The following is a 24559-nucleotide window of genomic DNA, read 5'->3' on the forward strand; positions in this document are numbered from 1 at the left end:
CAGCCCCGTCCTCTTCCTCAGATTGCCCCGCCTCTACTTCCACCAGAGACTGATTCGCTCCGCCCCGCGAATTCCAGGTCGCCAATCACCATCCAGTTTTCCCAGGCCGTGGACGGCGCGTGCCCCGGTTTTAAAAGCTCGGGGGTGGGCTTCTGGTTTCGCGCCTGCGCATTCGTGCTCTCGCCCCACGCCGGTTCCGCGTCCTCTCAGTGCGTTATCTCCGCGCTTGGCCCGAGAGGTCTCAAGTCACACCGAGCTGTGGGCTGTCGCCGTCGCCGCCGCGATGGGAAAAACCGCGGACTCTCGGGCTACGGGAGCCCGGCCCGACCCGGTGCGGAGCTTCAATCGTTGGAAGAAGAAACACAGTCACAAGCAGAGCCAAAAGAAGCAGTTGAGGAAGCAGCTGAAGAAACCCGAGTGGCAGGTCGAGCGCGAGGTTATCAGCCGCCTCATGCAGAATTACGAGAAGGTGAGGCCGGCGCCGGGGAGGGGGCGCGGGGCCGCATGTCCTTGCCGTACTGGGCCGCATGGGCGAGCGGGCCGACCGGTCACTGGGACCTTGCCTGGGGAGCAGGAGAAGGGGGTGGGATGAGAGGTGTCTCTGGGGGCTCCGTTGAGGCCACAGGTGGTCTGCTGGGTGCCAAGCCCAGGCCTCCTGACCGACCAGGCCGCCCTCTGGCTCACTACAATGGTTTTGATAAAATGGGGAAAATGTAGTAGTCCTTAAGCATAAGGAGATTAACTGCTATTATAGTTATCAGTTCAGTTCAGTCGCTCCGTCGTGTCCGACTCTTTGTGACCCCAGGACTACTGCAGCACGCCAGACCTCCCTGCCCATCACCAACTCCCGGAGTTTATTCAAACTCTTGGCCATTGAGTCGGTGATGCCATCCAACCATCTTATCCTCTGTCGTCCCCTTCTCCTCCTGCCTTCAATCTTTCCCAGCATCAGGATCTTTTCAGATGAGTCAGTTCTTTGCATCAGGTGGCCAAAGTATTGGAGTTTCAGCTTCAGCATCAGTCCTTCCAATGAATATTCAGGATTGATTTCCTTTAGGATGGACTGGTTGGCTCTCCTTGCAGTCCAAGGGACTCTCAAGAGTCTTCTCCAACACCACAGTTCAAAAGCATCAATTCTTCGGCGCTCAACTTTCTTCATAGTCCAACTCTCACATCCATACATGACTACTGGAAAAATCATAGCTTTGACTAGACGGACCTTGGTTGGTTAAGTAATGTCTCTGCTTTTTAATATGCTGTCTAGGGTGGTCATAACTTTCCTTCCAAGGAGCAAGCATATTTTAATTTTATGACTTCAGTCCCCATCTGCAGTGATTTTGTAATGTTCGTAAAAATAATACAACCTAATGGTAAATAATGACACATTGTAGGCCACTCACCGTGTGGTTTACATTAATTATTTGACTTGATCTGAGGTATTGGGTCTTATTTCCCTTTTACAGATGAGAACCTTGAGGATCCAGGAGAATAAGAAACTTGTCTTTAGCTCTCACATGTATTAAGTGGTGTGGAATTGGAACCAAGACTCATATCTCTGATTCCAAAGCCTTTGCTTTTAACCATTATGCCAGAGTTGCATCTCTGAATATCACCCGTCCTTAATATACTTATTTCATTTTCTCAAGTGAAGGACAACAGCTTGTTACATGTCCCCATCTGAGAATTGCCATAGAAAAGCTGGATTCCTGGTCCATTTCTGATCCTTTACCATCCTACAATGTAGCTGATGTTCCCAGATGAACATCCCTGTAGTTATCATTTTGACTTCTTGACTTCTCTTACCTGCTCAGGCTCCTTGGGACTGTCACTACCCTTTCTTTTCCTTCCCTGTAAATTCTGTGTCTGTTGGCCTTCACCCACCTCACTCAGCCTTTCAGTGATTGCTTCTTTTCAGTGCAGTGTAATCAGGGATTTAACATGTGGGACATATCTGGAAAGTCATCATGTGTCATGCTGGTATAGCTTTTGCTTAAATAACCCTTAGATCAAAAGTGAGGACTTGATGGACATGAGTTTGGGTAAACTCCAGGAATTGGTGATGGACAGGGAGGCCTGATGTGCTGCGATTCATGGGGTTGCAAAGAGTTGGACATGATTGAACGACTGAATTGAAGGTTAGATGAAGCTTAGAGTTTGTTTTGGGGTTATGTATATATATATACACACACACACATATACACACACATATTTGTGGGTGTGTGATTGGGGGTTTTAAGTTATGATGATGATTTGGTTCTGGTTTTTGCTTACCTGTGGGGTTGCAAAGAGTCAGACACGACTGAACATGCATGTGCACCTCACCTTTGCTCACCTGATGAGTGACTCTGGGCAAGTTACTCTGCTTCCCTTTTCTTGTCTTTAAAAGGAATAATTGTATCTACCTTCATTAGTTATGATTTTTCTTGTTATTCAGTCTCTAAGTCGTGTCTGACTCTTTGTGACCCCATGGACTGTAGCCCACCAGGCTCCTTTGTCCATGGGATTCTCTAGGCAAGAATACTGGAGTGGGTTGCCATGCCCTCCTCCAGGGGATCTTCCCAGGTCAAACCCAGGTCTCCCACATTGCAGGCGGATTCTTTACCATCTGAACCACCTTGGAAGCTCACTATCATCTGAAGTTTCCTCAAATTCATGTCCACTGAGTTGGTAATGCTATCTAACCATCCTCTGCCTCTCCCTTCTCTTTTGCCTTCAATTTTCCCAGCATCAAGGTCTTTTCCAAGAGTTGGCTCTTCACATCAGGTGGCCAAAGTATCGGAGCTTCACCAGCGGTCCTTCCAGTGAATATTTAGGGTTGACTGCCGTTAGGGCTGACTGGTTTGATCTCCTTGCAGTCCTAGGGACTCTTAAGAGCCTTCTCCAGCACCACAATTCGAAAGCATCAATTCTTTGGTGCTTAGTCTTCTTTATGGTCCAACTTTCACATCTGTACATGATACTGGAAAGACTATAGCTTTAAATAGATGGATGTTTGTTGGCAAAATTATGTCTCTGCTTTTTAATATGCTGTCTAGGTTGGTCATAGCTTTCCTTCCAAGGAGCAAGTGTCTTTTAAATTCATGATTACAGTCACCGTCCACAGTGATTTTGGAGCCCAAGAAAATAAAATCTGTCACTGTTTCCACTTTTTCTCCTTCATGTGCTGGATGCCATGATCTTAGTTTTTTGAATGTTAAGTTTTAGGTCGGCTTTTCCACTCTCATTTTTCACCCTCATCAGGAGGCTCTTTAGTTCCTCTTCATTTTCTACCGTTAGAGTGGTATAATCTACGTATCTGAGGTGGTTGATATTTCTCCTGGCAATCTTGATTCCAGCCTGGGGTTCATCTAGCCTGGTGTTTTGTGTGATATACTCTGCATATAAGTTAAATAGGCAGGGTGACAATATATGGCCTTGCTGTACTGCTTTCCCAAGTTTGAAAGTTATGAGTGGTTAGTAAGTATGCGTGTAAAGTGTGCTGCACAATGTCTGACACATAAATTTTCCACATATTACCTGTTATATTTTTATTACTACCACTGTATACACAGCATCTCAATAAGCCATTGTAAGGTAAATTACTCTTAGATTACATTTTGGGCCCTTCTTCATCTGACTGAAATTGCTTCTGGAGGAGAGCCTCAACCATTACTTCTTCTCACTCTGTTCTGTTCTCTTATGTAATCCCAAGGCTTCTGTGACTCCTTGTATTCTACCCAGAGCTATTCTGACTTCATATCATTTCCCCCCCCACCGATGCTACTGGACATCTTTATTTGACTGTGTCATAAAATACCTTAAATGCCACCAATCTAAAACTGAGTTCATTATCTTTTTCTCCTAAATTCACAGTCTGTATATTATTTCCATATTGCCACCATGGCAAATTAACCACAAACATGGTGACTTAAAACAGCAGAAATTTTTCTGTCACAGTTCTGGAAGCTAGAAGTCTGAAATAGTTTAACTGGGTTGAAATCAAGGTGTCAGTGGGGACACACTCCCTCTAGAGGCTGTAGGGGAACATCTGTTTCTTGCCTTTCGTAGCTTCTGGTGGCTGTTTTCCTTGGCCTGTGGCTGCGTAAGTCCAACTTCTGCCTCCACAGGCCCACTGCCTTCTGTTCTATGTCACATGTACCTATGTCCTTTTTCTGTAAGGGTGCTTTGATCACATTTAGGGTCTACTCAGATAATTGAGGATAATCTCCCATGACAAGATCTTAATCACTGTGCAAAGTCACTTTTGTCATGTAAGATATATATTTGGGGATTGTTCTTTAGGCTACCACATCCGGTGTGCTAAGTTGCTTCAGTCCTGTCTGACTCTTTGCAGCCCCATGGACTGTAGCCTGCCATACTCCTCGGTCCATCGGATTCTCCAGGCGAGAGTACTGGAATTGGTTGCCACGCCCTCCTCCAGGGAATCTTCCTGACCCGGGGATCTAACCTGAGTCTCTTATGTCTCCTGTATTGGCAGGTGGGTTCTTTACCTACCTTTACTACTGCCGCCTGGGAAGCTACCACATCCCAGCCCCAGTCTAAGCAGACTGCTGAGCTGGAAACCTAGGATTAATCCTGGAGGCTTCCATCTTACCACTCATATTCTGTTAGTCACGCTGGTGATCAGCCCTGCTTCTTCAGTTTCTCAGATACTTCTCCATCCCCACTGCTTGCCTTAGTTCAGGCTCCGTCATCCCTTGCCTGGGTTACCACAGGAGCTATTGCTTGTAATGGGGGTCAGTAGACAGGACAGAATAGTCAGTGGTTTTAGTTTTGCAGGTTGTAAGGGTGAAACTAGTCAACTCTGCCATTGTAACACAAAAGCTTGCCTTGTAAATACTTAAACGGGCATAGCAAACCTTCAGTTACTAAAGCAGGTGGTGGGGTTTGTCCCTTAGGTCTTACTGCTTTCTAATCTAGTCTCCATATTGCTGCTAGAATGATTCTTTCCAAGATGAAATCCCAGTCCATTATTACTCCTGATTAAAGTCCTTCTTGGCTCACAGTTATTTTCAGTCAAACACTTCAACATGTCAGCATATTCTAGTCCAGTGAAAGGGTAAGTTCCTTATGATCAGGCAGACATGGTTTAAATCTCACTCAGTTTAAGTGTTTACTAGCCAAAGTTCTTAATGTTCCTCTGTCTCAATTTCTTTATTCAACAGAGATTATTAACCACTGAAAATGTTGTAGGGCTCAAATGAGGTCACGTATATAAGCCAAGTGGTATGTGGTAGGCACACATGAAAGAGCAACCTGCGCTATTGTGAGTTGGCTAGACTCCTTGATGTTTCCACTGCTTGCAGTGAGGAGTCCCATTTCTCTCGCCCTGAGGACACCTAGTTGTCCTCCAAGATTTGCCACCAAGTTTTCTTCCTGACCTCCACAGGTAGGGTTAGGGCTACTGTGTGTCTGTAGCTTTTTGTGTATGCCTTTATTATGTCATCAGCAGGCTGTGATGACTGCCTTAACTTCTTTGTCAGCTCTTCCACTGGGCCATTGATACACTCCCTGTGCTCACCCCAAAGATGGGTCCCACAGTGCTTGTCCTTAAGAAGGCCCTTAGTGTTTAGATGTTTGGTGCACTCTGGCCTTTTCCAGGTGACTTTACTCTGCTTGGTAACATGGATCCACTCGTTTTGATCTCTTGTTTTAATAATATTTACTAACATTTATCAAGCTTTTATACTTGTTGACTTGCCATATCCTCACAGCAAACAACCCTATGAGATTGTTCCCATTATATGTTATGAAACTTTAAGACACAGCAATAATTGGCACAATATTAAACAGTAAATGAAAAAGTTCTAATCCAGGAGACATAGGTCTGATGCCAGGGCTCCAAATTACCATGTTTTACTGCTTTGCACACAAATATTTAAATCCCAGTCTTTTCACTAAGTTGAAGGAGCAGTTTTTTCCCATCAAGTATTTTTATTTTTTTTAAATTTTAGAAATATTTTCTTAAGAAATAAATGCAGTATGAAATCAGTTGCCTGGGTTAGCAGTCCTGGGATACAGTCAGAGCAGATTGTAGGTAAAATGGGGCATACCCTCAGCATATGGCTTCTCAGATGGTAGAATTTGTGCATTACAGTTTTACTACATTGGACAGTACACAGGTGGTGTTTATAGCCTCTCTGGTGAAATACTGAACAACTGATTCAGAGATATTTGAAACAATTTGACAGGTAGTTGTTGAAGCATAGGTAAAAGTAGGTGGGGAAAAAAAATCCCCATCTGTATCCCTCGGGAGGTGGGGTGGGATTGATACATTTTTGACAAATGTAATGATAGTAAATATGTACAGTGCTGTGGAGTTAAGGGGATAGTATAATTAAGGGAAAGGTTCAGTTTTTCTGTGCAGAGCCCATTTTGGCCCTATGATTGAGAGAAAGGTGTTTCCTCTGGGCATGCTACCCTTCCTTTTGGTGGTCACAGCCTCAGGCCTGGCCTGTGGAGCTGAAAATGGGCTGAATTTCAGCTTCCACACCTCAGCCTTACCAGATGGCTTTGTGTAGGGCACGGACTGTATAGCAGTTTGTGGTAGCCATGAGTGGAGCTGGTTCTTGAATGATGTGTTCTCCAGGTAGAAAAGATTGGCCACAGACATTGTAGGTGGAGAGAGCAACATGAAGAAATACAAAAAACTGTGAAAATATGTGGTGTTCTTTGAGGGGGCCTACTCCTTGGAATATGATATATGTTTCAGAATTGGCCTCAGGTGAAGTTGAAGAAGGGAGTTGCAAGTAGACTGAATGGCTTCGAAGGCTGTAGTAGGTAGCATAATGACCTTCTAGAGATGTCAGCATCCTACCCCCAGACCTGTGATTAAGTTATATGGCAAGGATTGCTGACTTTAAAATGTGTTGACTGATCTGGATTATCCAAGTGGACCCAGTGTAACTATCGAGGGGTCCTTAAACATGCAGGAGGGAGGCAGAAGAGTCAGTGTCTGGAGGCTGTGAAGTGAGAGACTTGACTGCCGTGCTGGCTGAGTTTTCAGAACTACAAAGGGGACCATAAGCCAAGGGATGTGGGCAGCCTCTAGGAGCTGGAAAAAGCAAGGAAATGGGTTCTCTCCTAAAGTTGCCCAAAAGAATGCAGCCCTGCCAACACATTAATTTTAGCTGACTGAGACTGGTTTTGGCCTTCTGACTTGCAGAATTGTAAGTTAACAAATAAATATTAGTGTAAGTCACTGTTTTTGTTAATTTGTTCCACCAACAGTAGGAATAATATACAGAAGCTATGTTTAAATCTATCTGGAAGCAGTGATGAGTTTCTGGGAGGCAATTAGGGACCATATCTAAACTTTAAAGAGTCTAGAGGCTAGGGTGTTGGTATAATCTAGATCTTGGATCCTTTGAGAGGCAGATACCAAGATGGGATTAAGTGAGTTGGAATTTATTGGGGGAAAGTGTAAAGGTAAAGGAGAAGGAATAGGAATAGGGAGGGAAAGGAGAGAGGAGAGAAGGGTGGGTAGGAAGCACTCAGGCTACAGCGCTGTTTTTAGAAAGCTTCCCCTGACAGGATGTCCTCGAACCAAAGTTGCCCTTCAGAGGAATCCCCTGTCCTGTGGGAATGGGTACCTCTGTGGTGCTTGGTCATTAACTGGGCACAGGCCAGGCAGGCATAACTTTCAGTGGTGGCTCTAGAGGGGTGACAGCTGGCATTTATGAGTTAGCTCTGCTTCCACAGTGGGAACTCCAGGGGGCTTATTTCTAAGGCCACCACGTAGGGCCTGTGTTCTCAAGGGACTGATACAGAGCTGAGGATTGAAGCTTATTGAGAAATGTTGAACTGTTTATTTTGGTTCAGCAACTGTTTTCACTTGCTGAATGACTCAAGCTCTCTGCACCTGGGATTCGTTTATATTTTTATTGTAATCAGCTATGCTGTATAGGAACTCTGCTTTCTAATCTATTTTTTTTTTCTTAATCAAAGTTTGGTCAGGTGTGATTTGAGGTAGATTGCTTTTTTTCTCTTAATTGCAGTAGGTGGAGCATTCTGCTGCTTCTGCTAAGTTGCTCCAGTCGTATCTGACTCTGTGCGACCCCATAGATGGCAGCCCACCACGCTCTGCCGTCTAGGAAGCTTTAAATACTTTCTTCTCTCATGCTTTGGGATGTAAAAGCATCATTCACTTGTGTGAGAAATGAGACAGTTGGAAGAAGTAAAGGAGAGGGGTTAAGTGATACCCGCCTCCACCCTGGTCTCCCTCCCTCTGCCCCCTCTAACTTTTCCACCAGTGCTGAGAAGTTCTTAATGAGTACCATCACTGAAACATCTGTTCTTTGTTTTCAAAAGAATGATGGTACAGATTTTAGAGGGTGTATGATTTTTCTGGACATAACCAGATGGTCAGTACCGAAATGAGATTGATTATATTCTTTGCAGCCAAAGATGGAGACGCTCTATACAGGCAGCAAAAACAAGACCAGGAGCTGACTGTGACTCAGCTCATGAACTCCTTATTGCCAAATTCAGACTTAAATTGAAGAAAGTAGGGAGAACCACTACACCATTCAGGTATGATCTAAATCATATCCCTTACTATTATATGGTGGAAGTGGGAAATAGATTCAAGGGATTAGATTTGATAGACAGAGTGCCTGGAGAACTGGACTGTAAGAAAAGCTGAGTGCCAAAGAATTGATGCTTTTGAACTGTGGTGTTGGAGAAGACTCTTGGGAGTCCCTTGGACTGCAAGGAGATCCAACCAGTCCATCCTAAAGGAGATCAGTCCTGAATGTTCATTGAAAGGACTGATGCTGAAGCTGAATCTCCAATACTTTGGCCACCTGATGGGAAGAACTGACTCATCTGAAAAGACCCTGATGCTGGGAAAGATTGAAGGCGGGAGGAGAAGGGGACGACAGAGGATAAGATGGTTGGATGGTATCACTGACTCAATGGACATTAGTTTGAGTAAACTCCGGGAGTTGGTGATAGACAAGGAGGCCTGGCGTGCTGCAGTCTATGGGATTGAAAAGAGCTGGACATGACTGACTGAACAGACTGATGATTTTTCAAAGAGTGTTTTTTTTTCCCCCTAAGAAAAGAAAAGGATGAAGGTAAAGGGAAAGAGAGTTTTTTTTTTTTTTTTTTTATCGGTAGGAACCATAGCCATCTTTTGCTGTGGCCTCCAAGTGTTCTTTGGACTGTAATTGACAGTTTTCTAGAACAGGGCTTCCCTGTTAGCTTCTCTGATAGCTCAGTTGGTAAAGAATCTGCCTGCAATGCAGGAGACCTGGATTTGATCCTTGAGTTCGAAAGATCCCCTGGAGAAGGGAACGACTACCCACTCCAGTATTCTGGCCTGGAGAATTCCATGGACTACACAGTCCATGGGGTCACAAAGAGTCGGACACGACTGAGAGACTTTCACTTTCACTTTTAGAACGGGGGGCTGTTGGGGGGGGGGGGCAGACTTTTTCTGTAAAGGGCCAAATAGTGAATATTAAGTTTTATGGGCCATAGTATATAAATGAATGGTTGTAGTTGTGCTCCAGTATAACTGTATTTACAAAACAAGAAAGGAATTGGATTTGGTCTTTGGGCCATGGTTTGCTGACCGTTGTTCCAGAGTATCAGTGAAGTAAAAACTTTTTGTTTCTTTGGTGACTTCTTTCTAAGTGTATAGTGTACAGCTTTGTGCGTGTATGTGTGTTTGTGTCCAGCTTTATGTTGTAATGGTTGGTAGAGTGCTGGAAGAGCTTCTTTCTTCCAGACTTTCCCTCTAGGAGGTTGGTAAACTTTAGAAAGATGTGCACCACGGTGTATCACTTTGTGCGTTACAAAGAGTAGCCCACTTTGCCAGTGGACTATACCTTTGATGGGGATTAAAGAGTGCTTTAATCCCCATCTAGCTTCTATAACTGTTCCACTTGCTGTGAAAACAGATTTTTAGCTAACGTCCAGTTTGGGAAATTACCTCCTAATTTAGGTTCCTTGATAGGACTGGATATTATTTGAATAAACTTTTCTCCTTTTATTGCTCATACACTGATTCTGCCTCCTTTCCAGTGTTATCCAAAATGATTTGTAGGGATTAAGGCAATGTTTTAATATTTGTCTTACATCATTTGAGGCCAGAGAATAACCCTGTCTGGACTGTATTAAGAATCTTGGGAAAGATGATATGTAGACTAAAATGAAATACAAGGTGTCATCCCTTTACTTCCTGGAGTGTAATTTAAATAAATGAACCTTAGAAATGCAGCCTTCTCCTTTTGTGAATCATGTAATTTGGCAACATATTCCCATATCTGAGAAGTTCCTGCTTTCAGCGTCTGTAGTAAAATGAAATCCAGAAAATTGGGTTTATGTTAATAAAACAATGTCAGTGATGAACATTAGATAATGTAAAGTTAAAGGGCAAAATGTCACTTATTGTGGCTTCAGATCACTACAGAGACACTTCCACTGGTTATTGTTAAATAATACTCCTCTCTCAGTATACCCCCAAATGAGTAGTTGTCAGGTTGGATTTGAGAGGTTTGTGCTAGCAAGATATATTTCTGCACCTAATTTCAGTTTATTCTCCAAAGTGTGTAAAGAGATCTATTCTCATCGTGGTCTTTGGTTTATAGTCATTTTGCCCCTTACTTCCTAAACTGATATTATTTGAAGAATGGGCTGACAGTAAATTTTCTTCCTAAAATTGACGTGATGATGTCTTATTGTGTTGTTAGCATTTTAGAGGTTTTTGGGGATATTGAAGGTAGCAGTATGTGGTAGTAGCGTGTATGTTGAGTGAAGTTTCCTTTTTTTTTAAAAGTAGAAATGATTACAAAGTTATATTTTTGATGATAGCTTCCTCAAGGCATATTTTTTCTAGAGGGAATGATGGTTTTTAACTAGAGTGATGCTTGAATTTATTCCCGTAGTACAAATGATGAGCTAAGCAGCACAGTTTAGACAAAAATTAGTTTTGTTGCAAAACAAATGAATGATGCAATATGTTATTTTGTCTTGTCTAATGTAGTCCCCTTTTACTTTTCAGATAAATGTAAATGAAATTACAAGATTTTCAGATTTTCCCTTGTCCAAAAAAACACTGAAAGGTAAGTTCATAGTGATCTTGGGATATATTGTTGGATTTCTTGATGCCTTTTTATAAATGGAAAAAAGTTTAGAGAAAGTTTAACCTGGAAAAAAAAAATCTTACTTTGGCAAGTAATTTTGATATTATGAAAGCCTGTAACAAGAAACAATGTTAATTAAGTTTTACTGATTTGTCATTCTCATTCTTTCTGGACTGGTTAAGAGACAGTAGTAAAAAATCCAAGGTGCCAGGGCCTCCAAGTAATTAAAATGTTAATTAAAATAAGCAAGAGAACAAACAAAAGTGTGGTACCTTTTTTTTTGTATTGATTTGCTAGTGCCTTCAGAAAAAAAATAACAGACTGGGTGGCTTAAACAATAGAAATTTGTTTTATCATAGTTCTGGAGGTTGGAAGTCTGTGATCAATTGCTGGCAGAGGTGGTTTCCTCCGAGGGCCATAATGGAGGCTTCTGTTCCAGGCCTCTTTCCTTGGTTTACGGATGGTCAGCCCCCTGGTGCTTTGTAAAGTAGTTGTCTCTCTGTGTACTCAAACCCCTAGTGTTTGTTTTTGTGTCCAAAACTGCCCTTTTTGTAAGGACATCAGTCAGATTGGATTGGCTTCCCTGGTAGCTCAGAGAATAAAGCATCTGCCTGCAATGCAGGAGACCCGGGTTCGATCCCTGGGTCAGGAAGATCCCCTGGAGCAGGGAATGGCAACCCACTCCAGTATTCTTGCCTGGAGAATCCCATGGACAGAGGAGCCTGGTAGGCTACAATCCACTGGATCCCAAAGAGTTGGACACTGAGCTACTTCACTTTCTTCCTTTCTTTCCGATTGGATTAAGGCCCACTCCAATGGACTCATTTTAACTTAATCACCTCTTTAATCGCCTGTCTCCAAATATGGTTGCAGTCTAAATACTGGCGGTTGGGATTCAACATATGAATTCTGGGAGTGAGGGGTGCACAGTTCGGCACCCCTGAACTGTGGATGCCCACATGCATCAGGGATGCTCAAAAGTGTCATTTTCTTCCCCTCTGTACTTGCAGGTTTGCAAGAAGCCCAGTACCGTTTGGTAACTGAGATACAGAAGCAGACCATTGGGTTGGCTTTGCAAGGTAAAGATGTTCTCGGGGCTGCCAAGACTGGATCTGGCAAGACTTTGGCCTTTCTTGTTCCAGTAAGTGGTTTTTTCATGTTGGGTCAGGTCCTTTGTTACATGATTTGAAAGCATTCTGTGCCTAGACAGAAATAGATAATTATGTGAAGAGTTGTTTGGTAGAAATAGATAACTATGTGAGGAGTTGTTTGGTGTTGGGTTTCCTTGGCTAGAATGCTGGCTCTATCAGACAGGTGCCGCATCGCTCTTGTTATCTGTTGTATTCCCCATGTCCTAATATAGCACCTCGCACGTGGTGGGCACTCCATCACTTACTGAAGGAATAAATTGTTATATGTGTTCACAAGCCTGAATTCCTGAAGGTTATGGGGTGTTCCAGGGTGGCAAGTCAGAGTGGTTCTGCTCTGCAGTGAGCCTGATGGGGTGGCGGGGAGGGCTGTTTCTGTTCTCTTGCAAACCTGCGAGTCGCATTTATGCTTGCCACTTGTTTAAAATAAAGCCGAAACATGCTCACTCTAAAGTCATTCATTGAGATTTTTCTGGGACATTGTCTTTTATAGCAGTAAAACAATAGAGCCTCTGAGGAATTCATTTATATCTGTTATGTGGTTGGTCTTTTTAATTTCTGCTGAATAATCACATTTGGTTTTTGGTTCCGAGTGTTACAAAGTCATTTTTCTCTCAAATCTTAATTTTTTATAGCAACATTTTGAAAATTCTAGTCACTGTATAACTATAGCAGTTATACAAAGTTTATTTTAATGTGGTTTCTGTTCGGAAAATGATGACAGATATTTTTCTGGAATATGTTTTAATGGCCTGTGGGCTGTACAGACCTTCCACTGATCGCCAGTCTCCTCATGGCTTGTCTCCGGTAGCAGCTGAGCTGCCATGGGGCTTCTGTTCCTTCCCTCTGTGACTTGGGGAAGGATGCTCTGATGGATAGAAGGAAAAGGAGAAACAAAGCAAACAGTTTCTTCTGATTGAGACTCATGACGGTATGCTTTCTTCTTGTAAGGTGCTTCTGATTTGGAGTGGCAAGGCAGTCAAAAAGCTGGCTCTCTGAAGGACTTACTGAACGTGGATTTTTTCTTTTTTGAGGTGCTGGAAGCCTTGTATCGCCTGCAGTGGACCTCAGCAGATGGGCTGGGGGTTCTGATTATATCACCTACAAGAGAACTGGCCTATCAGACATTTGAGGTTCTCCGAAAAGTAGGGAAGAATCATGACTTTTCAGCTGGCCTCATCATCGGTGGAAAGGTTTGTCTTTTTATCCTTGTCCTTCTTTCTTTCCTTCCATGCCTTATGTTGGAGCACTATGGCAGTTGACCAGGAAGCAGTGGAGATTTCATCTAAACAGACAGGCTGGCCCCCTAGACAGTAGGTGGTAGCATCCTGGTGTGGTCACTATCATCTGGAATCTTTGAGTTTTGCAGGTCCAGAAAGTTTGTTTTGTCAGGATATCTGGATTGATCAGATTCTCTGAGATTTATTAATTCCCACTAACATGAAAAATCTATTCTAATCTAATCTAATCTAATATTCATTGGGAAAGGTATCATTTCAGTATGTGGATTAGTTCCTTTCAATAAAGTATCTGAGAGGTTGAATAATTCAGAACATTGCTGGGTCAGCAGCAGAAGATAGGAAGCTGAATAGAAGGTTGTTTTGAGGAGTGTTTATTTTAGGTCCTGGTAAAGCCTGCTGCTTTACTTCTTTTTCTTTTAGTTTACCTGGACTGCTTGTTTCTGCTCAAGTCTCTTCTAGGTTGTGAGGATAAATACTTGAATTCTTGAATTTATATGTAGACATGCCCAAGAAAAGAATCAATATCACAAGTCCTCACATACTCATGTACCTGTCACCCAGCTTTAACAAATAACATTCTGTGGCTCTTCTTTTGAGGAGGGATTTTCTAGAAATTGGAGAACTCAACTCTTTTTTTTTGGCAGTTCAGGAAATTCAGTGAGTGATATCACAGAGCCTGTTCATTGTTCCTGGATTCTGACTTAAAGATTGGGTTTAATTCTAGTTTTTAAGTCGATTCTGGCAGACACAGGAGGAGGTAAAGACTTAGAGCATTCATGTATTTCTCATGGCTTCAAAATCCTGCATATGATTAAGGATCTAGAGGAACTCTGAGTTCTTTAGTCCTTAACTAAGGACTTGTAATTGGCCCAGAAATTTGGATAGGCTGTAGAAACATAAGGGAGAAGCTACATTTATTTCTAGAGTATCTACATTGCTATGATGAAATGCCACATGTAGATGGCTTCTATAGTTTTGGTACACAGGCTGCTCAGTGATGTGTCTGTAATCAAAGGAAACAACTGTTTTCAGGATCTGAAGCATGAAGCTGAGAGGATCAATAACATAAATATACTTGTTTGCACACCGGGTCGGCTTCTTCAACACATGGATGAAACAATATGTTTTCATGCTACCAATCTCCAAATGTTAGGTAAGTCTAATGAATAGTTATGAAAATAGTCTCAGTCTTAGGAGCAAGCTCTAATAAATTTTAGTGATAGAAATGTTTTATTGAATAAATACTGTGATTAAAAATCTTAAAAAGAACTCGAAGCAATTTTTTGACGTATAGTTCTAAATCCAGAGAGTACAACTGAGACCTTTTTAAGTCAGAAGAGTCAGAAAGAGATAAGCACTCCACTGCATATGAAATTAGATTCCTCAGTGTTTGACACTGCTAAGAGTTATCTTTTAAGGTGAAAGATAAAAATTACCTACTTATGATGTTACCTATTGTGTATTTTTTAAATCAACTTTTTGTCTCGGAATAATTTTAGCTTTATAGAATAGTTGCAGTGGTAGTACAGACAGTTCCTCTATACCCTTCCTTCCCTCAGTTTCCCCATTGTAACATATTCTGTAACTTTGGTACCTTTGCCAAAGTAAGTTACTAACATTGGCATGTGTGTGTGTGTGCCCCTGCTGAGTTTCTCAGTCGTGTCTGACTCTTTGTGACCCCATAGACTGTAGCCAGCCTGCCTCTTCTGTCCATGGAATTTTTCAGGCAAGAATACTGGAATGGGTTACCATTTCCTCCTTCAGAGGATTTCCCCAACCCTGCCCCTCCACCAGGGATCGAACCCAAGTCTCCTGCATTGGCAGGCGGATTCTTTACCACTGAGCCACCTGGGAAGCCCTAACATTAGTGTATTTATTTAATAATTCCAAACTTCTTTTTTTATTTCACCAGTTTTTCAACTAAATCCCCTTTTCTGTTCTAGAATCCAATCCAGAATACCATATTGCTTTTAGCTTAATGTATATGTTAAATATTGTAGTTGAGTGTGCATTTTTCCTTTTTAGTTCTTGATGAAGCAGATAGAATCTTGGATATGGGCTTTGCTGACACCATGAATGCTATTATTGAAAACCTTCCCAAGAAACGTCAGACTTTGCTTTTCTCAGCTACACAAACCAAATCTGTAAAGGACCTTGCACGCTTGAGTTTGAAAAATCCTGAGTATGTTTGGGTTCATGAAAAGGCAAAATACAGGTATGTATTATTTAAAATCATATTTGAATCAAAATCAGGGTTCTTTTTTTAATTGAGAATTTAATATTTCAAATTAATATGCATTTCTAGGAAAGCATATTAATGTTACTGATTAAATATGCAAAGCATAGTGAATATAGTGGTAAAAATTATTTAAATTCTCAATACACCTTTAAATGTGAGACAACTCTAATGCAGTAGTTCCCAAATTGTGGTGTGGGGAACAAATTCCCCTCATAAAATGGGAATAAGGTGGGAAAACGTGTACCTGGATAGTTAAATAGCAAATGTTGAGTTATGGCAAAGCAGTTTTTTCTTAAGACTTTTCAGAACCTTTGATATTTTTATGAATATTGTGATTCTTAAAAGCAGTGGGAGATGAATAAAGCTTTCTGCATTTATCAAAATTATTTTGGTTTAGAATCTTTTTTTTTTAGCTGTATTATGCAGGGCAGTGGAAACTGTCAGATTTTATTTTTGGGGGCTCCAAAATCACTGCAGATGGTGATTGCAGCCATGAAATTAAAAGGCACTTACTCCTTGGAAGGAAAGTTATGACCAACCTAGATGGCATATTCAAAAGCAGGGACGTTACTTTGCCAACAAAGGTCCATCTAGTCAAGGCTATGGTTTTTCCAGTAGTCATGTATGGATGTGAGAGTTGGACTGTGAAGAAAGCTGAGTGCCGAAGAATTGATGCTTTTGAACTGTGGTGTTGGAGAAGACTCTTGAGAGTCCCTTGGACTGCAAGGAGATCCAACCAGTCCATTCTAAAGGAGATCAGTCCTTGGTGTTCTTTGGAAGGAATGATGCTGAAGCTGAAACTCCAGTACTTTGGCCACCTCATGCGAAGAGTTGACTCATTGGAAAAGACTCTGATACTGGGAGGGATTGGGGGCAGGAGGAGAAGGGGACGGCAGAGGATGAGATGGCTGGATGGCATCACTGACTCGATGGATGTGAGTTTGAGTGAACTCCGGGAGTTGGTGGTGGACAGGGAGGCCTGGCGTGCTGCATTTCATGGGGTCGCAAAGAGTCAGACACGACTGAGTGACTGAACTGAATTGAATGTGCTATGGAGCACATTTTATCAAATGCATTAGTGTTTAGCAAAATACTTTTCTATTTAAAATATTCCAGCAATGGCTGTTTTGTTTTGGTCTCACTAAAACTGGAAAGTAAGATATGTGTCTGTGTCAGCCATCTCCTACTTTTTTGATACCAGGGACCAATTTTGTGGAAGACAAGTTTTCTACTGACATTGGGGGTGGGGTGGGGTGGGGTGCACTGGTTTCTGAATGATTCAAGCTTAGTAGGTTTCACGCTCCTTTGAGAACCTAGTGCTGCTGATCTGACAGGAGACAGAGGTCAGGTGGTAATGAGATGGGGAGTGGCAGTAAATGCAGCTGAAGTTTTGCTCGCTCACTTCCTGCTGTGAGACCTGATTCCTACCAGGCCACAACTGCTACCGCGGCTGGGGACTCCTGGTCTTTGTGGCAGTAGAAGGGGTGTGTGTATGTGTGTGAGAGAGAGAGATATGTAAGGATTGGGGGAAATATGTTTTAAAGTATATTTTGATATTATGACAGCTGAAAATGTATGTATGTTTGGTATGAATCATACATACATATATATATACATGCAGACTGTGGACAGATATGACTTTGAGAAACGTTTTCCAGTGACTTTAAATTAAATCTGTGTTGATGATCTCAATGTGGGCTCACCCCTACCATTATCTCTTTCACTTCTTGCTGTGAAATGCTATCATGAAAAGAAATATATTGGGAAAATGAATTGAGTTATCCTCTTGGAAAGTCTTTAAATGCAGGGAATATGGGCATTTAGGGCCACCTTGACTTTGTTCAACCAATAGATGTCTAGGATTAAAAAAAGCCTGAGAAGAGGCTAAATTCTATACTTCCTGATGATCCTAATGAATGAACTTTGGAAAATCTGAGTTCTGGTAGCTTTGGTTATCAAGAACTCCTCAGGAATGGGATAGCAGGATATATATGAGGTATAGTTACCTCCTTGGCTTACCATTGAGTAGACATTGGTTTTGTTTTAAAGTTGTGTTGAGATAGCTATTGAAATTCTTAGTACAATTAATTTGATAGTCTAAAGACTGTTTAGGTCTTTAGATTTTCTTTCTTTCTTTCTTTTTTTTGTCTGTCTGCTTTCTTCCTGTTTTGACTTCCCTGGTGGCTCAGACGGTAAAGCGTCTGTCTACAATGTGGGAGACCTGTGTTCAATCCCTGGGTTGGGAAGTTCCCTGGAGAAGGAAAAGGCAACCCACTCCAGTACTCTTACCTAGAAAATCCCATGGACGGAGGAGCCTGGTGTCCATGGGGTTGCAAAGAGTCAGACATGACTGAGCGACTTCACTTTCACTTTCTCTTCCTGTTTTAAAAACTCACTAGTGTCTTTACTAGACACCTATTTTTCAATATTAGATGGTCTCTAAATTGCAAATTAATTGTACGTATTATCCCTGTCCCCAGTTTCTGTAGATAATAGTTGGTCTTTATCTGTAGATCATAGAGTTAGTTAGAAAAAACTGAGTGTAAAAATTGTTTACTACATAAATAATTCTTGAAAGCAGTTCCATCATTTGTAAAAGATGTGACTTTCAGAAAACATTTTAGAAGGTAGAAGGCAGATATTTAGCAACATAATTTACAAAACTGCAGCTTATCTGGTAATGACTGCAATACTCTGTAATTTCAAATTCACCAGAAGCACTATAAAAAGCAGCTACTGTTGAATTTTGTTTAATATTGTTATTGAATTTTCCCCTTTACCAGCTTTACAGTTTGGTTCATAAACCCTGAGAGATTATGTTTGAGAATATTTTAAGGCATAAAAGAACATTTACTCTCAAATTGTAAAGGATCAGAAAAATCAGAGTTGAATCTTTCTGAGTAGTGTATCAGATTATACGCAGAAGTACACCATTGTGTTTCTTTTATATTGCTGTCCGTTCAGTCATGTCTGACTCTGCGACCCCATGGACTGCAGCATGCCAGGCTTCCCTGTCCACCAACTCCCAGAGCTTGCTCAAACTCATGCCCATCGAGTCACTGATGCCATCCAACCATCTCATCCTCTGACGTCCCCTTCTCCTCTTGTCATCAGTCTTTCCCAGCATCAGGGTCTTCTCCAGTGAGTCAGTTCTTTGCATGAGGTGGCCAAAGTATTGGAGATTCAGCTTCAGCATCAGTCCTTCCAATGAATATTCAGGACTGATTTCCTTTAGGATAGACTGATTTGATCTCCTTGCAGTTCAAGGGACTGTCAAGAGTCTTCTCCAACACCACAGTTCAAAAGCATCAAGTCTTCGGTGCTCAGCTTTCTTTATAGTCCAACTCTTCACTTCCATACATGACTTCTGGAAAAACCATAGCTTTGACTAGACGGACCTTTGTTGGCAAAGTGATGTCTCTGCTTTTTAATATGCTGTCTAGGTTGGTCGTAACTTTTCTTCCAAGGAGCAGGCGTCTTTTAATTTCATGGCTGCAGTCACCATCTGCAGTGATTTTGGAGCCCAAGAAAATAAAGTCAGCCACTGTTTCCACTGTTTCCCCATCTATTTGCCATGACATGATGGGACTGGATACCATGATCTTAGTTTTCTGAATTTTGAGTTTTAAGCTAGCTTTTTCATCCTCCTCTTTCACGTTCATCAAGAGGCTTCCCTTTTTTCCCTTTATATAAACATGCACCCAAGGGATGCCTGTATGTGCATGAATGTATATATACCTTCAGTCCCATAAATGGTATCAAATTTTGCTTCTTTCAGTTAACAATATTCCTTAGTGATTACATCATAGCACTATATAGATTCGTCATTCCTTTTTTATAGTTGTATGTTACATAATTGTGTGGAGGTACAGTGGTTCATTCCACAGGTTTTTTACTGATGGACATATGGGTTGATTTCCATCTTTTCTTTTTTTTTTTTTGCCATGTAAATTAAATGATAGTATATCTTTTTGTGTTTTTACCAGATAATTTTTTGGAACAGAATCCTAAAAGTAGGTTTATTAGTTCAAAGAGTAAATGCATGTGTATTTCTCTATAACATTTTTATTATGAGAGATTTCAAACATGTACGGTTGAAAGAAGTTTACAGTTAAAACCCTATACCCACCACCTGGATGCTACTTGATGGTAGCATCCATTTACTGTCCATTTATCCATCCCTCTGTATATCAACCCATCTTATTTTTGATGCATTTCAAAGAAATTGGCAGACATCTGTACACTTCTTTTAAACATTTCAGTATGTATATCAGTAGCTAGAGTTAAATATTTGTATAGAGATTTTCTTTCTTGATATAAGATTTACATATAATGCTATGAACAAATTGAGTAAATTTGCTCAGTTTTGATAAATGTGTATGTCTCTGTAACCCAAGGCCCCACTAAGAGGTAGAACCTTAGTATCAGCCCAGCAAGTTCCCTTATATCCTTCAATTGATCCTTGACCCTACTGTTGTAGAGGTGACCCCTGTTTGCGTGTGTATATCTATATATATGTGTGTATATATATGTTTAAACTTTTTATTTTATATTGGAGTATAGCCGATTAACAATGTTGTGATGGTTTCAGGTGGATAGCAAAGGGATTCAGCCATACGTATACATGTATCCATTCTCCCCCAAACTCCCCTCCCATCTAGGCTGCCACATAACATTGAGCAGTGTTCCCTATGCTGTACAGTAGGTCCTTGTTGGTTATCCATTTTAAATATAGCAGTGTGTACACGGCAATCCCAAACTCCCTAACTATTCCTTTCCCCATTCTTCCCCCTTGGAGATCAAGTATATTTTTGATATTTAATCTGTAAATGATTTTGAGTGTATTTTGGACATAGTGCTGTATTCATTTCCTAAGGGGCAATAGAGAAAGTTGTTTTGGGGATATGTATGTATGTGTGTATGAAAGATTTGCTTGGGAGGCATACCATTATTAACATTTGTTTTATTTTTCGGTCTGGATTTCAAAGTTACCAATGTGACATATTTTTAATATTTTCCCTCTTATTTGCATAAGCACCCCTGCTACTTTGGAACAGAACTACATAGTTTGTGAGCTGCAGCAAAAAATAAGTGTGCTGTATTCCTTTTTGAGAAGCCACCTGAAGAAGAAAAGTATTGTATTTTTCTCCAGTTGTAAAGAGGTACTTAGTGTTTATTGTTCTTAAGTTATTCATGTTGAATTATCATGTATAAATTTCAAATTTCAGTTATAAAATGCTACTTTTCTTTTTTAATAATGCAGGGCTAAATGTGAAGAAATTTGTAGATAATGAGAATCTTGTGTCTTCATTTTTAAAGGAACCCATGGATGAGACTTCAAGCTCAATAAGGAAAGGCAAAAACGGTTTTTACTTCAGTGTTGTTAGCATCTAGCACAATACTTAGAATATGGTAGTCCTCAGTAAATATTGGTAGAACAACAGTTGAATGGCTAGGCTAACTAGAGGTCTTTATGACCTAATGTCTACCTTACCCTCTGTGAATACGCCATTTATTTCCCTGCCTCTTTGTCTTTGTTCATGCTGATCTGCTTATCTCCCTGTGTGCCTCTATCTGGAGGAATGATTACTGTCCTTTAAGGCTAAGCTCAAGCTCAAGTTTCATGCCTGAAAGTCCTTTCCTGACACTCCCCAACCCTCTTTTGACAATGAATTGCACCTTCCTTTGTCCTTTGGTAGTGTTTTCATTATATCTGCCTTTGTTTATCAGCATTTCTTGAACACTAGTCATGTGCTTATAAGTAAAGGATTCAGTGATGTATAAGAAAACTTGGTCTTTTCTCTTTAAGAGAAGAAACTATGGTTTGTTTTTGTATGTTACTTTTCTTTTACTATATTTCAGATTTCCTGAGAACATATAGTTGTTGGTATGTAGTAGATTGATTTCTAGATGTATAGCTTTTGCAGTAGCTTAGCATGATGAATATGCAGTGAGTTTTCCTCCAATTTATGGGGAAGATAAGTAGTGTTCTGTCTCTATTTTGAGGAAAGCACAGAACTTCATTATTTTTCCATGTAAGGAATGACTTCAGATTTTTTAGGACTTCTTTTAGATTTTTAGAATTTTATATTTTCCTAAAGAATGGATGTTTTTCATATTTACATACAAGAAAATAATTTTAAGGGTTAATGTTTAAAGTGTTTACTCTGTAATACTCTGCTTTGCCTCTTCACAGTGGAAAAAGTGTACTCTGCCCTTTTTTGATCTATATTCTTTCTATACCTCTTCAGTTCTGTGACTTTAAATGCTGTCTGTATTCTAACAATTGCCAAATTTACATCTTAAGCCTTGACTTCTTTCCTGAGCCCCTGACTTGTGTATCCATTTGACTTCTAGATATTTCCATTTGGGTAAACAATTTAAGATTTCCTATTTCTGAGATCTGCTCCCTCCAACTCTTCCCCATCTCATTAAATGATGAAATCTTAAATTCTTTCCTGTCTTTAACTCACATTCAATCTGTTGACAGTTGTTAGTTTTACCACCTCTCAACACCCCTCTTGCTACCATGCAGTTTAAACCATGCTTAACTTTTTCTTAGGGTCTTGGTTGATCTTCTGTTTCTGTAGTTCTTCCATTTCCATGTGTGCTTCCCTGAGATTGGTTGCCTAAGAGTGTATCTGCGGTCTTGTCTGTGGGTTTGTTCTCATCTCCGCTTTCACAGTAGCCTTTTAAAAAACCTTAGAAAAGGAAGGAGGAGTCCCTTACGCCTGGTGTATTGTCTCAGGATCAGAGAATCTTCCTAGCACTAGAGTATTATATGAGAAAATGAATAACTTTAATGCTGGGGTAGTGAGTCAATTTTGTAATTCGGTGGTTTCCCATTCTTTCAACAAAATTTGAAGGAAAACTTAATGGAGTTACTAGCTGATAGATGTGGAGAAGGAAATGGCAGCCCACTCCAGTATTATTGCCTGGAGAATCCTGTAAACGGAGGAGCCTGGTGGGCTGCTGTCCATGGGGTCGCACAGAGTCAGACATGACTGAAGCGACTTAGCAGCAGCAGCTGATAGATGGAATTTTTGTAATATATCATTGTGACATATTTTATAGGAACTCAAAAAGTTAAGGTTCTTTCTAGTCCATTTTCTGTATTTTCATGAAAAAGATGTTCTTAACACCTATATTAGAGAAACGGAATAAAATGATGCTGGACTCTGCCTCAGTTTAACAATCACTAGTATTCATTTGTAAGTATGTAAACTAGAGAAAAATAAAACTAAAGCAACAGCTTCATCTAGTCTCATATATTGAGAAAGATAATAGAATTTTATTTTTTGAATCAAATTCTAACATCTCTTTTTTTGGCCAGTTCTAGGCAATAGCAACCCACTCCAGTATTCTTGCCTGGAAAATCCCGTGGATGGAGGAGCCTGGTAGGCTGCAGTCCATGGGGTCGCAAAGAGTCGGACACGACTGAGCGACTTCACTTTCACTTTTCCCTTCGATGCATTGGAGAAGGAAATGGCAGCCCACTCCAGTGTTCTTGCCTGGAGAATCCCAGGGATGGGGGAGCCTGGTGGGCTGCTATCTGTGGGGTCGCACAGAGTCAGACACGACTGAAGCGACTTAGCAGCAGCAGCAGCAGCATTCTAATAACTGTAATAGTAACTGAGTCTGAGAACTTTTAATGCAGCTTTATGGCTACAGAAAATTAAAATTAAAACATATATACATAATTTTGTTGTTGAAAGTAATGAATTGTGATAAAGTAATCAATAAGAGACTTTGCATAAAACAAGATAAAGTTCTGTGAGGTCAGGAATAGAAATGTGAATTCAAGGAGGAAAAGAAATGATGTAAAATTTTTCTGTTAAAGAAGAGGTTCTTCACGTTTTGTTAGCAATTTTCCTTTTTTAAAGACTGTTCTAGAGCAATCTTAGGTTTGCAGCAAAATTGAGGGGCCTTGCCCCACACATGTGTAGTCTCCCCTATTATTTATATATTTTGAAATAACTGGTGATGGATATCAAATTGTGCTATTTAGAATCTGTTGGATACATTTATGAGAGGTAAGTCTTTACTTTAAAATATATTGAAATTTACCAGAAATGACATTCTTTGTAACCACTTAGAAATGTCAGATACTAAACTTAACAATTTGAGGAGAGCATATTTATTTCAAAATTCTTTTAGGAAAGATAATATGAGCAAAAATGTTTGAAGACCACAGCTCCAGACTACATTTCCTTTTCTCTATTCTGTGCTTTAATTAAACGTGTGCTCCGTAATGTATTTTTCTGTTCATCTTGTAAGCTTACTTCCTGCTGTTATCCAGAAGTACCAAATCATTTTTCGGTTAATGCCTAGGTTCAGTATCTGTACCGAGTGTTCTGCCGGCTGCGTCCTGGTGTTTCCCTCCTTGCCCTGCATGGGCGACAGCAGCAGATGAGAAGAATGGAAGTCTATAACGAATTTGTTCGCAAGAGAGCTGCAGTGCTCTTTGCTACTGATATTGCAGCCAGGGGGCTGGGTAAGAAAACTTCTTTTGAGAAAATTTTCTGTGATCAGGGGCTTATAAAGGGTATATTTTGGTAATTCAAATAGTTTGACTCAAATAATTGAGCTTTCTTATTTTATAGAAGAAAAATAAGTAAATTGACAACTGAGATGACTAAACTAAGGATATGTCAGTGAAAAGTTTTGTATTAGTTTCACTTTTTGTGCTCTTATTTTCTCATGATAGTAATTGCATCACAGAATCTGAAGCAGCCTACAGAATCAAAGGAAAGTTAAAAATTTAAAGATACGAAAAAAATTGTTTCTATTGGAAACTTGGCAAATACTGTTACAAGAAAAATCAATGAAATCCATCTTTCC

The 24559-nt window shown here is 40.6% G+C and overlaps 1 protein-coding gene across 1 annotated transcript in view; it reads left to right on the top strand.

Annotated features, from left to right (window-relative positions):
- Nucleotides 1-283: 283 nt before the first annotated feature.
- Nucleotides 284-24559, top strand: part of DDX10 (DEAD-box helicase 10) — a 311316-nt gene continuing 287040 nt past the window's right edge. Inside the window, exons 1-8 of the mRNA XM_068988708.1 lie at nucleotides 284-469; nucleotides 11009-11069; nucleotides 12101-12231; nucleotides 13273-13431; nucleotides 14512-14632; nucleotides 15505-15694; nucleotides 20754-20880; nucleotides 24050-24212. Of these exons, the coding sequence (XP_068844809.1) occupies nucleotides 284-469; nucleotides 11009-11069; nucleotides 12101-12231; nucleotides 13273-13431; nucleotides 14512-14632; nucleotides 15505-15694; nucleotides 20754-20880; nucleotides 24050-24212 (1138 nt within the window). The remainder of the gene's footprint in view (nucleotides 470-11008; nucleotides 11070-12100; nucleotides 12232-13272; nucleotides 13432-14511; nucleotides 14633-15504; nucleotides 15695-20753; nucleotides 20881-24049; nucleotides 24213-24559) is intronic.

Source organism: Capricornis sumatraensis, chromosome 16 (assembly GCF_032405125.1).
Source record: "Capricornis sumatraensis isolate serow.1 chromosome 16, serow.2, whole genome shotgun sequence".
NCBI classification, from domain to species: domain Eukaryota; kingdom Metazoa; phylum Chordata; class Mammalia; order Artiodactyla; family Bovidae; genus Capricornis; species Capricornis sumatraensis.